General features: G+C 37.0%; 1 protein-coding gene across 69 annotated transcripts in view; it reads right to left on the bottom strand.

The window, feature by feature from the left end:
- The window catches only part of Mlip (muscular LMNA-interacting protein), a 250,699-nt gene that overhangs the window by 56,617 nt on the left and 178,675 nt on the right, over positions 1-15,407 (bottom strand). For 68 of the 69 annotated variants that reach the window (XM_017313568.2, XM_017313572.2, XM_017313574.2 and 65 more), the window contains 2 exons: positions 15,259-15,303; positions 6,065-6,193 (listed from right to left, as the gene is read on the bottom strand). In XM_017313568.2, the coding sequence (XP_017169057.1) occupies positions 6,065-6,193; positions 15,259-15,303 (174 nt within the window). The remainder of the gene's footprint in view (positions 1-6,064; positions 6,194-15,258; positions 15,304-15,407) is intronic. The other variant, XM_006511425.1, reaches the window with a different exon arrangement.

Genomic DNA, 15,407 nt, shown 5'->3' on the forward strand with positions numbered 1-15,407 from the left:
CAAAAAGTGGGAGTGGGTGGGTAGGGGATTGGGGGGGTGGGTATGGGGGACTTTTGGTATAGCATTGGAAATGTAAATGAGCTAAATACCTAATAAAAATGGAAAAAAAAGAATACAATAGAGAGAGGAAGTTAACGCACACAACTACCTAATTGTGTGTATGTGTTGTGTGTGAGTGTGTGTGCTGTACAAGTATATGCATGCATATGCCACCCACCTAGTTTATTGAGTCAGAAGCTCTCAGTGTCCAGGGGCTCACACATTAGTTTATACTGACTAAGCAGTGAGTCCAAGGAATCATGTCTGTCTCCACAAGTCCCCTCTGAGGTTGGTTACAAGTCCCTGAAAAACATATATGGCTTTTAAAATGCCTTTTTCCGTCTTATGTTGGTGAGACTTGAAGGGCGTATCTTCTGCCATGACTAGGAGACACAACCTCACAGCAAACTCTCTGTTCCTCTGTTCCTATGTACACTTTTAATGGGCATCTGAAAATTTTTCCAGTAAAGCTTTGGATAGGAACTGTGCAGAGAGGGAGATCAGATCCCATCTTGAACAAGAAGTCATAAATATTCTGAAGGCATATGATCAGAACATTCTGCAGACACCAAGTTCAAGGGGACCTTCTGTCATAGAGACTCCTGTGGGGAAACATTCTTCCACCAACTGGTCAAGTTCTCTAATGCTCTCGCCTGTGAATAGCATCCACTTGATACAGTTGTCTTCAGTTTTTGGGGTTCTTTCGTTTAATAGTTTTAGGATCAAAACCAAAATGGAATTTAGAAAATCTATTTTGACAAGGCTCTTATTTAAAACCAAACTGTACTTTCTGTGAGAGGTCCTGAATATTCTCAAGCCCCTTGAATAAAGATTCAGGAGCATCATGGGCTACCCAGGTTTCAGGACACATCTATTGAAAGCTTTCATGGTGATATTCTTCCCTGTTGAATGAGGGTTAACACCAAGTAACTATTGCCTCATACTATGACAGCAGACATAACAAGCTGAACTTCTTAGTGTGTATGCTTAAAAACAAAAACAATTAAAGAGGAAAAGTCTCTTGAAGATTCTTATCCCTACATACATCAGGTAAAGTGAAACAGAAAATAAAAAGTCTCCCTTAGCAACATAAATGCTGGCAACAAAAACTACAGCTCCTTTGTTATGATTTTTCCATTTTGATATGAAGACAAGGTCAAGGAAAATTTAATGTCAAAGAAGAATAATGAAGCTTAAATATGAAGTGAGTGTATCTGATTGTATCCTGGAGGAGAAATAATATTATTTTAAAAGGGCATTTTTCAAAAAATGCAAATGAGTAAGTTAGTTTATTAGATGTATAACAAATTATCTATTATATATACTAACCAGTATATTCATGATGAATTCCTTCTTATATATACAAAGTGAAGAGGGGAAATGAAGGGAGGAAGAAAAGAGGAAGGACAGAAGAAACATTCACAATGATAGCACTATTTGAGAGATGCCAAACTTCTAGGCTAAACCTTCCAAAGTCAATGTAACACTAAACAGTATTCTGTTTCTCACTCCTTAAAATGGTCCAAGTCATTTAGTCATTTCTACACCTAAAAAAATGTTCTTATAAACATCTTACCTGGAGAGATGAGTCAAAGCTTAGTCATGTTAGAAGGAACATTTATGACAGAAGAAACCAAGCCACCTTGATTGAAATGACTTTTGAAAAAAAAAAAAAACTTGGTAATTTATGACATTCAGTGTAAAAGGAGGCATTGTTCATCTTATCTGTGACAAAGATATTTGCCTGCTATTTCACCTGGGTGGAACAAGGAAGGGCAGCTGAAGGTCATAGTCAATATATAACTTCGTGGGTAATCAAACGGCAATCTGAAAGTTTCTCACATTGTCATCAAACAGAGAAATTGAGAGGGAAGGGGGAAAAGTTGAATGTTTAAAAATATCAGGGGAGAGGGGATGAGAAGGATACATGGAGGCGATTTCTCCCACAATGATCCTATTTAGTTTCTGTGAGTGCCAAAGATGGCATCCTCTAACTTGGTGCTTCTCAACCTTCCTAATGCTGTGACCTTTTGATATTATAAAAATCTGTGTGTGTTTTTTTTTCAAATGGTCTTAAGCAACTCCTGTAAAAGGGTCATTCCACCTCGTGAGGGGTCACAGGTTGAGAACCACTGCTCTAAATGGTCATTTTAACCAAAACATATTCTCTTCTCCACTGAAACAGGACAGAAGGAAAATGAAATGGAAGGGCCAGGCATGCTGGGAAACACTATTTCTCATAAAGAAAAAGAAGGTGTCTCTGGAAAATCAGATAAAACAATAGCAGTCTCCCTTGGTTTCAGTCCAGACCTTCATGCTGGTTCTTTAAAGCCTTAAGGAGGCAATAACGTATCTAATCTCAGGAGCTACATTATTAATATAAGGAGAAAAGGTGTTTTACATATTGCCTTATAAGACTGAGTTAAGATATTGTATTTTATATTAAAATGAAATTTTTCAGTGGAGAAGTTACCTTTAGCAAACTAATAGGTCACATGATCAGCAAGTCATTGCTTTGCACTGTGAGCTTTGATGCTCACAAGTCATCAAAACAATGTAATACCACTTCATCTCAGATCTCTGCACTTGCCACACGCTCACTGGGCCAAATAGCCCAGTAATTATTTCTACCTCTGCCTTAAGTTACCAATAGCAGCATTCTTCAGAGTACATGACCATCACTGCACGTCTGAATAAATCTGTATATTTAGGGTAGAATGTGAAGATATTTTGTAATAATTCAAAAGGATCATAAATTGATATAATAATGGATTTGGAGTGGATCAGAAACACATAAGCTTTACTTAAAAAAGAGGTTTTTTTTTTTTAAATCCATCTAATGCAAAATGATACTCTCTTCCCTAGAACATCTTGATGTAAAAAAATCATTAAATAATAAGTCTCAATTACTAGATTTCTCATTTAGTCTCAAACTTTGCTTTCAGTACTGGGAGGCTATTTGCAGACAATTTGTCAGCTCTTAATCTGTTCAGTAGGCTGCCCAGCTAAATCTCTTTGAGCTACAATACATACATCTCTGCCTTGTCTCATCATCTTTAGCATCTGACATTTTGTAACAGCATTTGGAAATCATATTTTATGGCAGTGAAACTGCTGGGGAAAATTTATGAACTTAGCAATCCCATCCAACATGTCCTGCCATGCGGAACTGCCCCCGGTACAAGGGAGATTAGTGAATGTGAGCTGCTTCAATTTGGCCAGCTGCCTGCCTAAGAAATTTTCTATTACATGGGCGAATGAGATCAACCAAGTTTGGAAACATTCAATTTGTTCTATGGCAGATTGAAAGAGAACAGTAGTGCCTGGAGCTGAATGTGAACGTCTTCATGTGGAGTTCTAGTGAGGTAGCAATGCCAGCATCACGAGTCACTGGTAACCATTGAATTCCTGGGTGGACTTAACTATGTCCATGTATGACCTAACTTTGTAATCTGCTTCCTTGTAGATTCTGGATGTAAAGAATTTATAAATACTACTCAATGTATAGAAGGCAGTTGAGCATAGGGGGCTTTTGTGGCTCAGGATTCTATTAGGCTTTGTCCTCTCTTACCCTGCCTGCATATGATGCTAAGAGAGCCTTGGAATTCACATGTAAGTAGGATGCTAGGTTCTTTCAGTTCTTAATATTCTGTAGTGTCCTATTAAGTCAGATGTCCTACCTTCAAGTAAAGATGTAGGAAAGAATTAATTAATGAAAAAATTTAAACACAATTGTGCCTGTGGTCTACAATATTAAAGAAAAAAAACAGACAAAATTTTCATCCAATTATCTGGAAATACACAGATGTAAGCTGTAACATAAACAATGTTTTCAACTTGTCTAACCACAAAAGAAGAATGAAAAAGAAAACGACAATTCTTTTTAATGACAAGAATTTCCTGTACAGAAATGGAATTCATCATTCCACAGACAATGAAGGTGATAAATTACAGGCAGATTAACCTGAAGTGCACAAGGGAGCGTGCCTGAAGAAAAATTAAGTTTCAAGATTACATAAAAGGTAAAAATCTTTATCTTAAAGCAGCTAATCAAATTCTGAGGACTCTAATGTGCATAGATAATAATTCACAAAATTTAATTTAATATCTTCAGTTTGTTTCCATATAAATACTACATTATATTCTAATAACGTTTTACAATGATTTTCAAATCCAAAAGTTCACATTAGTCTTCAAAAATGTTAGTGTTGTACAAACAATATGGGTTCCCCCCCCCGTTTTCGTTGACAATGAAATCTGTTTTCCTAATTTCTCTTTCTGTAATGTATAGAATTAATAATGATAAATTACATAACAATAAGATTTATAGCCAAATGAAAATAAACTGCCTCTTAACCTCTTTAAAGGCTCAAACTTATAAAAAACAGAAATCTCTCAAATGAACATAAATAACTGAAAATATTTTAATCTTTATTTTCCTCTCACTTCTTATGTGAAATCTCACTATGCTGTGCAGTCTGGACTTGAACTCATGCATCAGGAAGTTGTATCACCTCAGCCCTCAGGAGCTAGAACCACAGCTAGAGACTATTCATCCATCTTCAATCTTATTATATAAATAAAATCAGTAGTTATTCATGAGAGTGTATGTATGATGAACATTTCCAAGATTACATAAAGACTTAAGAGCTAGTCAGGGCTGATCAATGATTTAACCTAACCCAAATCTTGGAGAGTAAATAATTGATGAAAAGAGCTTGATCCTCACAGCTTACTGCACACATTGAGAAACTGAAGTCATGGGGAGACAATCTTTCCAGGGTCAAAGAGCTCACACATGGCACATGAAATATCCCTCAATCTTATAAATACAAATGTAGCTTACATTTCAAGAATATTGCTAGCTGTAGTTTCTGAATTAAATGTTTAAAGAGGATATTATACTTATATTCTTTTATAAATATATTCATTACCAAATATAAAATGTGATGAGATTGTGTGTTCTTACAGTATTTTTTCTATTTAACATTGCTTAGCCACTTAATGCTTAAGATTAAGAAAAAGTACAGCTCATGCCTAGTTCTTGCATTTAATAAGACAAATCAAGCTGTACAATTTCATTTTGGTGGATAAACAAACTTTTATATACATTTTAAAGATTTAACTTATTTTTATTTTATGTACATGAGAGTTTGGCTTGCAGCATGTATGTGTGTGCACGTATGCATGTGCATGCACGTGCACACGCACCATGTGTGCGCAGTACTCAGGAAAAACAGAGGAAGGCATTAGGTCCCTAGAATTAGAATTACAGATGTTTGTGAGCCACCATGTGGGTACTGGAAACTGAACCTGGGTCCCCAGCAGCATCAGTGTATGTTCCTAACTGATGAGCCATCTCTCTGGGCCCTGAAGTGTTATATTATGTGCAATTGTATTATTATATTTTCCTATTATTGTAGAAAGTCCCCATTGACAGTTTTCATTTCTCCTTTCTGCAGCATTTAGCACTTACAATGCAAACAGAGCATGCATTCTTTACACACAGTCATGAAGTTACCTGAGCCCTATACAGTAATTAGCACTCTCAAGCTAAAAGGATTACATCACCCTTCAATTATACTATAAAATACATACATACACACACACACACACACACACACACACACACACACATAATATAAAATGCATTGGGACAATAGGATTGTTGCCAACTCTAACAAATCTAAAATACCATATATTCTCAAAATAAGCTGGACTCAGAAATAATAATTCAGCAGCATATGATCATCCGCATGCTCATGAGGTCTTGAGATGAATACTGCAGATTCCCATACAATACCTACAATGTATAGATATTGCTTTTCTTTTACTTTTTGGAAAAAAAGAAAAGCTTTGAGGTGCTTCAAAATAATACTCTTGGATATGAATTTCCATTTGGACACACATTTCCCTGTTCCATTATCTGGGATAGAACCTATTAAACATATTTTCGTGCACATATTCTATTGTTACTTTATACAGGCAGTTATAATATGACACACTTTCTTATGCAGATGCTCACCTGCTCAGAAAACAGGCCACTGTTGTCTTCAAGGTATTTACTGAAAGGGTTGGGCTCATAAACTTCTTCATCCTTTCTCAGGAGTAGTTTGGATTTTACAGGTACTGGACGAATTACTCCAGGCTTAGTCTTCGTAAAGGAGAAATGTTTTTAAAATAGAGGAGAAAATACTATTAAAATGAGTAAGTATGATTATTGTTGTTAGACAATGTTCTCACAATTTTCTTTTGAAATTTGAAGTGCTTTAAAATAATGGATAAAATGGCCTAGAAATCAGATTATTTTAACAATGTAACTAAGCTTAGAAATCAATATAATTGTTTACATATTATAGTCAATTAGTTCATTAATTATGGTAGCAACCAAGTTGTAAAGATCTACTATCGTAGTATAAAATTGCAAACCATACCAAATATGCTCTTCTACACTTTGCTTGATAAAGGTTTTTTGAATGCCTGTTCTGTGATATACATTATAGATATAATAGGATAGAGGACCTTGGAAATTCCATCCATATTATTATAGGCCATACACATATTATGTATGACAGATATAGGTCTAGATGAGAAATATACTATCCCTACCTAGAGTGTGATAGAGAGATCTGTTACCTTCAATTACTTTATGTCAAAGCCGGGGCTATAAGATGCCCTATTTTAACTTAAAAGGCAAATCTAGTGAGATGAAGCTTTCTAAAGTGGCAGCCCAAAGAGGCAAACACTGGGATTGAATGCCAGAATATCCATGGGTCCAGCTGGGCTTGTCCTGTAGTTCCCTAAGACTGCCCTCTCCATTGACAGCAGGTTCCATTTGATGTAGTTTATATCAGAATAGCCTTGGCTAACATATCAGTCACTAGGAACTCATAAAACTATAGCCAGTGACAACATGAGAGGGGCTTTACTTCTTGGGGCAATTTCTAAACGTTTCACAACATGTAAAATCTTGTCACACTATCAAATGTCATGAAGTGATAGATACGTTTTGAAACCAGGCCAAATGAAAATTTAATAAAGAGAAATTGTGCCGCTCTTTGTTTGAGCTTTCTGCTGCAATCATTCTTGTCAGCCTCTTTACTCCTGGAAAACTATAAGTTAGTACTGCCTAGTCAATCCTGGTGCGCACAAGTTAAGCCCTAAGGGATTACATCTATCTTTCTGCTCTATAAAGCACTTGATATATTTTGAGTCTTGAATAAATGTCGCTCTGCAATACTCTTTTCCGTTGCTATTTCCCCGGTTGTTTGTGGTGTATATGCCAAGTGGGGAAATACAGATTGAGAAAGTGTTTTCCTTCTTCAAGCTGAGAAATAGCTCCAGCTTAAGAAACTGATTCATCTCCAAGGAGAAAAATGAGCCAGTAGCATCCAGTTATTTAACACATATGAGAGCAAGTGCTCTCAAGTGCACAGCATAAGAGCACCACTCCAGTTCTACAGCCTGGTGTTGAGACCATGACCCTCTGTCGTACAGACATCCTTCTTTTCGCCTTCCTTCTTCTCTCATCCATACACTTTCTTCATGAAACCAATATAGAAAATCAAAACGACCTTCCTGGTCCCCAAACCAACATGGGACTTTAGGAGTTGAATCGAGGTGTCAGCATGCAGAGAGGAGGACACTACCTAATGGAACTTGAACTGGCAGAGAGTCTCTGTGCCAGAGAAACATGAGTATCTCATTTCCTGCACACCTGCACATTTCAAAACATTGCAAACAGATGTTTTGAATTATATTGCCCTAGAGCTCATCTGACTTGTGACCAACACCTTCAAAGATGAGATCAGAAAAGAGACCATTTGGGGCCAGTAAGATGGCTCAGAAAATAAAGGAGGCTGCTGCTAAGCCAAACGGCCTGAGTTTAATTCTGAAGATTTACATGGTAGAAGGAAACAACTGATTCTCATCAGTTGTCCTTTGTTCTTTAACACACACACACCACAAACAGACACACACACACACACACACACACACACACATGCATTCACACATGTGCTAAAGTTTTAACATTATGTAAAATTAGAAAAAAAAAAGGAAGGAATTTTCAGGGTGTGAAATATTAAGTGCAATGCATTTGGGTATCTGAGCCAGTCACTAATGCCTCACGTTGCTTCTCTGTCAACCTTTCTGTTCCTTGTCTTCTGTGTGCTTCTTAGATATGGTGGCCTCACTAGCAGATGATTGCTGAGTCTTATTTCCAGTCTCCACTGTACTGTGGAGTTTTCCCACCTTCATTATTATTAAACACTGCATCTCAGTCTACCCAAGTATCTGAACTGTCCCAACTCTTCATGGATAACTTGATTTTCACAAATTTTTCTTTCTTAAACTGTGCATTGGGCTCTTTCTTTGTTTTATTTTTGCTTCTGTACTTGATATAATTATCAATATTTCATAGCCATGAGTGCCAACCAGAAGGAAGGGAAAAAACAGGCATGCATTGTCTTGGATACTATTGATATTCCCCTTCATATGACCTTCATCAGAACTTCCAAACACTCTCTCTATTGGTCAATTTAAAACTGTAGTCATTGTACACAACAAATCAGACTAAGGTTAGCTTGTGCCTCTCGCTCTTCTTCCACACAATGCACAACCAGTTTCAAATCCCTGTGGGCTATCTGGCACTTATAAACCCTCATTCTCCTAGACACCCTGAATCCATCGTCCATCCATATGGGTTATATGTTAATCTTTCACAAATATGGTAGGAGCTTTAAAGAGAGAAAAGCAAAAGTCATTCAGTTACCATGTGAACCAAGACCTATATTTAGGACTGATCACCAGGTTTGTGCTTTTAATTGCTCCTGAACCTAGAAGACATAGACAACAATAGAGAAAACTTAAAATCTTTTTAAAAGCACCTGCTTCCCTATAACATCTGATGAATAGAGAAGTTCTTTCATTTTTTATTCCATTTAAATTAATTTAATCTCTTCATTTCCACTACTACCCTGCTTTTGACCCACCATTGCATCATTCTATGTCATTTTCTTATTTTCACTAGATCTTCTAAATAGTCTCGGAACATTATGGAACCCCAAGCTTTCAAGTTTTGAAAGATATACGTACATAAGTCCTCTCCTCTTTTAACACATACACACATCTTACCCATCTGCCAGTGAATCTAAACTTTACACTGTCTAGATTTGATTAACAGTACACGCCCAAAGCATGATGGTATGATTAGAATAAGGGCATTTCAATTCTGAAATTCAGATATTAGACTATAAAATCTTAGAAAAAAAGAAAAAAACACTTGATAGAGCAAACCTCCTGAAGTGTTATTACTTTAATCTTTAGCTATGCACTTTTATAATGGGTAGTTTTAAATTATATTCCTAATCTCCCTTTCTCTTCAGGAATGATACCATGTAATGTTACCATATCAGCTTTATTACTATACCCTCAAATCCATCATCCAAACGTATTCTTAAACAACGTGTCAGAAAGCCTTTAATAGGGCTGGTGAGATGGCTCAGTGGTTAAGAGTGCCAACTGCTCTTCCGAAGGTCCGGAGTTCAAATCCCAGCAACCACATGGTGGCTCACAACCATTCGTAACGAAATCTGATGCCCTCTTCTGGAGTGTCTGAAGACAGCTGCAGTGTACTTACATATAATAAATAAATAAATCTTTTTTTAAAAAGCCTTTAATATACATGACGCAGCAAGGGCTAACATGGGCACACAGGTGGCTCTTCCACAGTCCTTTCTTTCTGTCCTTCCTAATTTGTCATTCCTCTACATCAAATGATCATATAATTTATTTTTTTTTCTCAATACAAAATTACAGCACAAAGTAAACTAATAGTTCCATCCAAGAAGTCTCCTAGTCCCTTGCCACTCCAAATAAGGGCTACAGACTTGCAACTGTGAGCATCTCCTGAGAACCCTTTAAACAGGGCAGTCCTTAAGAGTCATCCTTGACATATGAATTAGAATCTACACTTTAAAAGGTCCTTAGATAGTTTGTGTGCAAAGTAAATGCTACAGGGCACTAGACTAGAGCTTCCGCCAAGTGAGCTCCTCAGCTGGAGATGGCTTTGCCATTTCAGACACATTTGTTTATAAAGGTCTTTTGTCTCCCATGGAAGATCAGGCTGTTCTTTTTAGATTTCTCATCTCTGTTTTCTCTCTGCTCAAAGTAATCCATTATCCTTGAACATCAAGTAGGAGTTCTCCTGAAGGATTTCCTTAATTTTTGCAAATCTAATTTACTAGGTCTGTGTGTGGACAAATACAAAGAAAATTAGATAAAGCCAATCAGAGCACTCCATAAAAGTGAGTTACTATGAGACCGTCACTGTCCAACAACTAAAGCCATCCGCAGAGAGCCTCCTATCACTTTAGAATTACAGAATATCTAGACCTTTGACAAATAAACACATATCACTCTGGTTGTGCCCGTAAATGAGATTCTGTAATTTGTATCTGGAATAAGTGGAAAAATTTGAAAGGACCTTTTCACATAGCTCATGCCCAGAACACAGAAAAAAAAATGAGTGTCAGCTATTGTGATGAGCTGAGATTTTTTTTTCTCTAGATGCAAGCATTCTGCAGGGCCTCAAGAAGGAAACACCTGTCCATGAACTCCGAAGCTGCCTCAATGTGAGGCTGCTAGGACCTATTCTGTCAAATGAGACCTAGGCTCTACCAAACTAATATCAATAGAGATAGGTTCAACACAACTCGTAACTCAGAAATGTCACAGACTAGTCAAGTAATCCAATAGAGTAAGGATTGTGTAAGTCACACCGTCATTCAACTTCCAAATAATGGCAAAATCCTGTCAGTTGATCTTTCAAAGTTTCCTAGCTCTTCCCCATCTCGTTCAAAATTACAAATTCTTAAAATGTCACATCTTCCCTGTCTTCAACTAGTTTCCCCCTTCCTCAACTTGTCCTCAACTGCTATGCCCCTCATACCAGCACAATCACTCTGGCTCCCTGGCTCTGATTCTCTGTAACTCACCCACTGTGAACCTCCTCTAGGAGTTTCCACTTGCTCTACTCTACATATGGATTTTATTTCGAGTATCTGCTCAAACATCACCTTATCAGAGAGGATTTTCCTGATCATCCATATAAATTTCTCATCTCTGCAACCCTGTAACATCTGCCACCGTTTGACATCTGCATATGTGTTTACTGTCTTGCTCTGTCTACAAGCTCCATGAGGCCAGAGATCTCTGAAGACCTGAGTTTGATTCCCCAGAGCTGACATTAAATTGCCACCCCAACTGCATACACTTGTCATCTATGTCAAAAGATATGACTGCAAGGATCCTGGCCAGTGAGAAACCTTGTCTCAAAAGAAGAGGATGGCACCCCAAAGAATTGCACCTGAGGTACTCCATTGGCACTAATATGTGTGTGGGCGCATGGGTGTGTGTGTGTGTGTGTGTGTGTGTGTGTGTGTGTGTGTGTGTGTATGTGTATATATACATACATATATATATATATCACCCCATACATATGGATGTATTTCTGGGTGAATGTGTATGATTGACATTGGCATAAATTATGTCAAGGACTCTAAAACCTCAGACTCATGGCAAATCCTTCCCCGAGTCAGGTTCACAGAAAATGGCAAAGCCTTCCCTGAATCAGGCTCAGAGGAATGGCAAGACTTTCCCCTGGTCCAAGTATGAATGCTGACAACCTGTGCGGAAGGTTTAACTGTAGCTTCCACCTCCAGGCTGACTGCAGCCTGAGACTGATACCCTCCAGAGTCTCCTATGCAGATTAGCTAACCTGTCACTGCCTCCTTCATGCTGTAACTAATACAAGAAATGTACTGGATTCCCAGGGCACTACTGGAGTGTCTCCATCAGTGTATGGCCTACTCACACCCGTGATTTCATTATGTGTGTCTGTCATTTCTGCCTTCCCATCACTTTAGTCGCATCAATCCCAAAATCAAAGCCATACAGGTTGCGGCAGCCATACATACCATACATTCATTTAAAAAAAAAATGGTGTCACTGTTTCTGGAAAATACAAATGAAGCATGAGATTGAGCTTGCATTGTGTCTCACTCTGCTTATCACATCTCACGCTATTCTTAAGCATCAGAGGAAAATCTGAGACAGAAAGAATGGAGTACTGAGAATTCTCTAACAGGAATTTTTTTTTTTTTTTGGTGGAGGAGGGATTTGAAAGACATTAATCTAAGATTTCTATTTATTTGAATTTATAATCCATCACATGTACATTTTCACTTGAACTGCTACTAGTGCACATATAATGATTTTTTTCAGATTTGAGAACTTACAATAATAATTCTATGGCAGCAAGTTGCTGCCTCTGGCTGTAGACCAAAGATGAAGATTTACTGCCAGCAGTGACCTAGCCAGTTTGATGCCAACATTTTTTAAATGATGGCCTCTTCGGCAACATCTTTCCTAAATTAGTAACTTCCACAAATAGGAAGATAGGTTGCCTGTAGCTACAGTAATAAATTATAAAGTGATACGATGCAGAACAAAAGACATAAAAGGGACCCAGTTTTCAAGTCTGTTATCTCACGGGTTGTTTGGTTGTTGTTTTTTTTTTTTCAATTTGTTGGTTGGTTTTGCATCATAAGATAGTCATACAACAGTAACCAGCAATAGAGTATTACATACCAAACACTGTGAACCTGCTAGATACTCAACTGATTTGATGGATCAAAACATGTTTAAAGTGACTGTTACTTGTTTCTGTTTGCTTCTATCTTCTCACCATTTTGCAGCTGAGTTTTTCCTTAGAAACTTTGCAGCAATAAAAGCTTATAGGAGTTCAAAATGTAGAATTTTACATTGTAGACAAAAGAAGCAATATCTAATTTATTTATTTAACAGTTCACTCAATTGGTGAATGGTAACAGGGTCTAATTCATTACAAAGTACTTGAATCAAACATTTACACTTATTTTACCTTCAAATAAATATCTCAGCTCTCAAAATCTTCTAGTATATGGTAAATCTCCCAAGAATAAAAATAGTTCATTTTTATTCTGTGAGGCTACTGAGGTGGCCCTTGGTGATTATGAAGGTCCAAGGAGATAAGATGCATGCCAGAACATTGTAAGAAAAGAAATTTTTAAAATTGAAAGGTAAAATACATATTTATAAATATAGAATATATACAGAATGTCAACTGTAAGTGCCCTAGACAACTCATGAAAACATCTATTTACTGGGCTTTTATTTTTAAAAGTTTTATAACTACCATAACAGTTCTATAACACTAAACAGTATTCAATTATTCAATTATAAAGCACATTCCATAGCTCAGGAACTGTTTGGTGGAATATAAACAGTGCAGACTGACCAGACTGAACTATTTTGATAGACAAAAGACAATAGTGTGAGTCATGGCTGAGGAGGTGGACCTGATGAAGGCCACGGATGCTAAGTATGCTGTGTCAAGGAAAACTGGTCAAGGAGAAACTGCCTTTGAGCTGAAAGAAGACATCAGTTCTATACAAACACCCTTCTAAACCACAAAGACTTAAGGGCTCTCAGGAAGCTGAGTCATCCGGGCAGAGCAGGCTACAGCAGCTGGAACTCGGACCCGGAGACAAAGCAACTGCCGGCTTAAGGCTCTTCTTTATTCTATTCCAGTAAGCTGCATTTGCTCTTACTTCTATGCAGCCATGGGGTTTATTTTCTAAACCTCTTATGGTTTTCTCTGTAGCTTTTGCAGCCCATCCTGAACGATGCTGAATTATGTGCAATGGCGTTGAATTCCAATCCAAAAGAGCCAGCTGCCATCTAACTCAGGCTCCCTTCATAAAAGTAAATGAACAAGTCTTACCCATTTCATTCAAACTAAGCTGTTTCTGAGCAGAGAAAAGAGGACACACTCATCTTTGTTAATATTGAGATGGTTCAGCTCCAGAATTAGGAAAGCTTCATCAGAGCTTCAAACTGAAAGCCTATGTTGTCCATTTCCTCTTCCTCTTTGTTATGTGCCACATGAAGCACTATCCATCTGGCCTCACTGTCCCTCATCCTCTCTGCACCTCTTCATTAAATCATCACATTTTCCAGACAATGTGAAGTTTCAGGATGAGCCAGACCCTGGAGGTAGTCAATGAAGATAACAGTTCTCCAGCGGCCCATTTCCCAACGTACTCTGCTCAACAGATGTTTCTTAAGACCCTCAAACTATTTGAAAATCAACAATAATGATTCCTTTTGAAAGCCACAAAAAAGACTGTTGAACACTAATTCTATTATCTTAGATAATGTATTTAAACTCTTTCAGCCTCTACTTCTCTGCCTGTAGAAATGGCTTCTCATATCTTTTAATAATCTAAAGCTTTGGGGTACAATAATATCATAATTTTCGACAAGACCATATTGAAAATAGTTTATGGTGCTGTATGAGTCTCATAAAAATTCCTTCAGGCTGGCACAGTGCTTATTCTTACACTTATGCCACTTAGAGGTAGGAGATTTCTTTCCAGTTGTCTACTGTGTTGATGATTAATAAAGGAAAAGCTTTCTAAAGAATGTACAAATGTACCAACAATCTACTGAGATAATATTTATCTAGCATTCATATCCAATTATTTAAATTAGTCTATTTGTTTCATTTATATCTTAATAGAGTGACTACAACATTTTAACTATGTATATAATAACAATTAAAAAAAAAAGACCGTGAACTTGAAAGATCTGGGGGATAGAACATGGGAAGACTTGGAAGAAGAGAAAGAGGGAAAAATAGTGAAAGTATGTTGTAATCTCAAAATAATTTAAGTAATATTTTAAATTTTTTATGTGTGGATTACATTTGTCATTCAGAATATATTTCTATTGCTTAGCATAGATTTAGACCACTTACATGCTAATTCTCATGTGTAATTATCTCTTTAATCCACACATAGCTAGAAGCTATCCCATATTATCTTTTTTGATCTCTTTGAACTGGTTGGATCCTTCTCATCAAGACGTGATCTCTCAAAATTCAAGTCACATTTTTTTTTCTGACTCAATTCGATCTCTTGTAACACTATTGTTCAGAGTTTATGGTAGTTACAGTCTATAAATTGTCTTATGTGTTAGCCATGTAAAATGCAGCCATCAAGTGCCTTTACTAAAACATCAGTAAATTTTGTTAGACAAGTGAGCAAACTTATTATCTCTTCATTCTCATTCAGTGGAGCTTTCTTGAGAAATTAGAATGTTAAAGCAGGTACATACCAGTTGGCTCTCAGACGCTGTTGAGGATGATGAAGAAAGATTTGCCTAAAATTATAAACATGATGGATATTAGTGAAATTATTTAGTAAAGGAACATGTCTGTTCTAAGTATTGTATTTTACTAGAGCAATGCATGTTCATTGTAGGAT

The sequence above is a fragment of the Mus musculus genome, chromosome 9, assembly GCF_000001635.26.
Source record: "Mus musculus strain C57BL/6J chromosome 9, GRCm38.p6 C57BL/6J".
Taxonomy (NCBI): domain Eukaryota; kingdom Metazoa; phylum Chordata; class Mammalia; order Rodentia; family Muridae; genus Mus; species Mus musculus.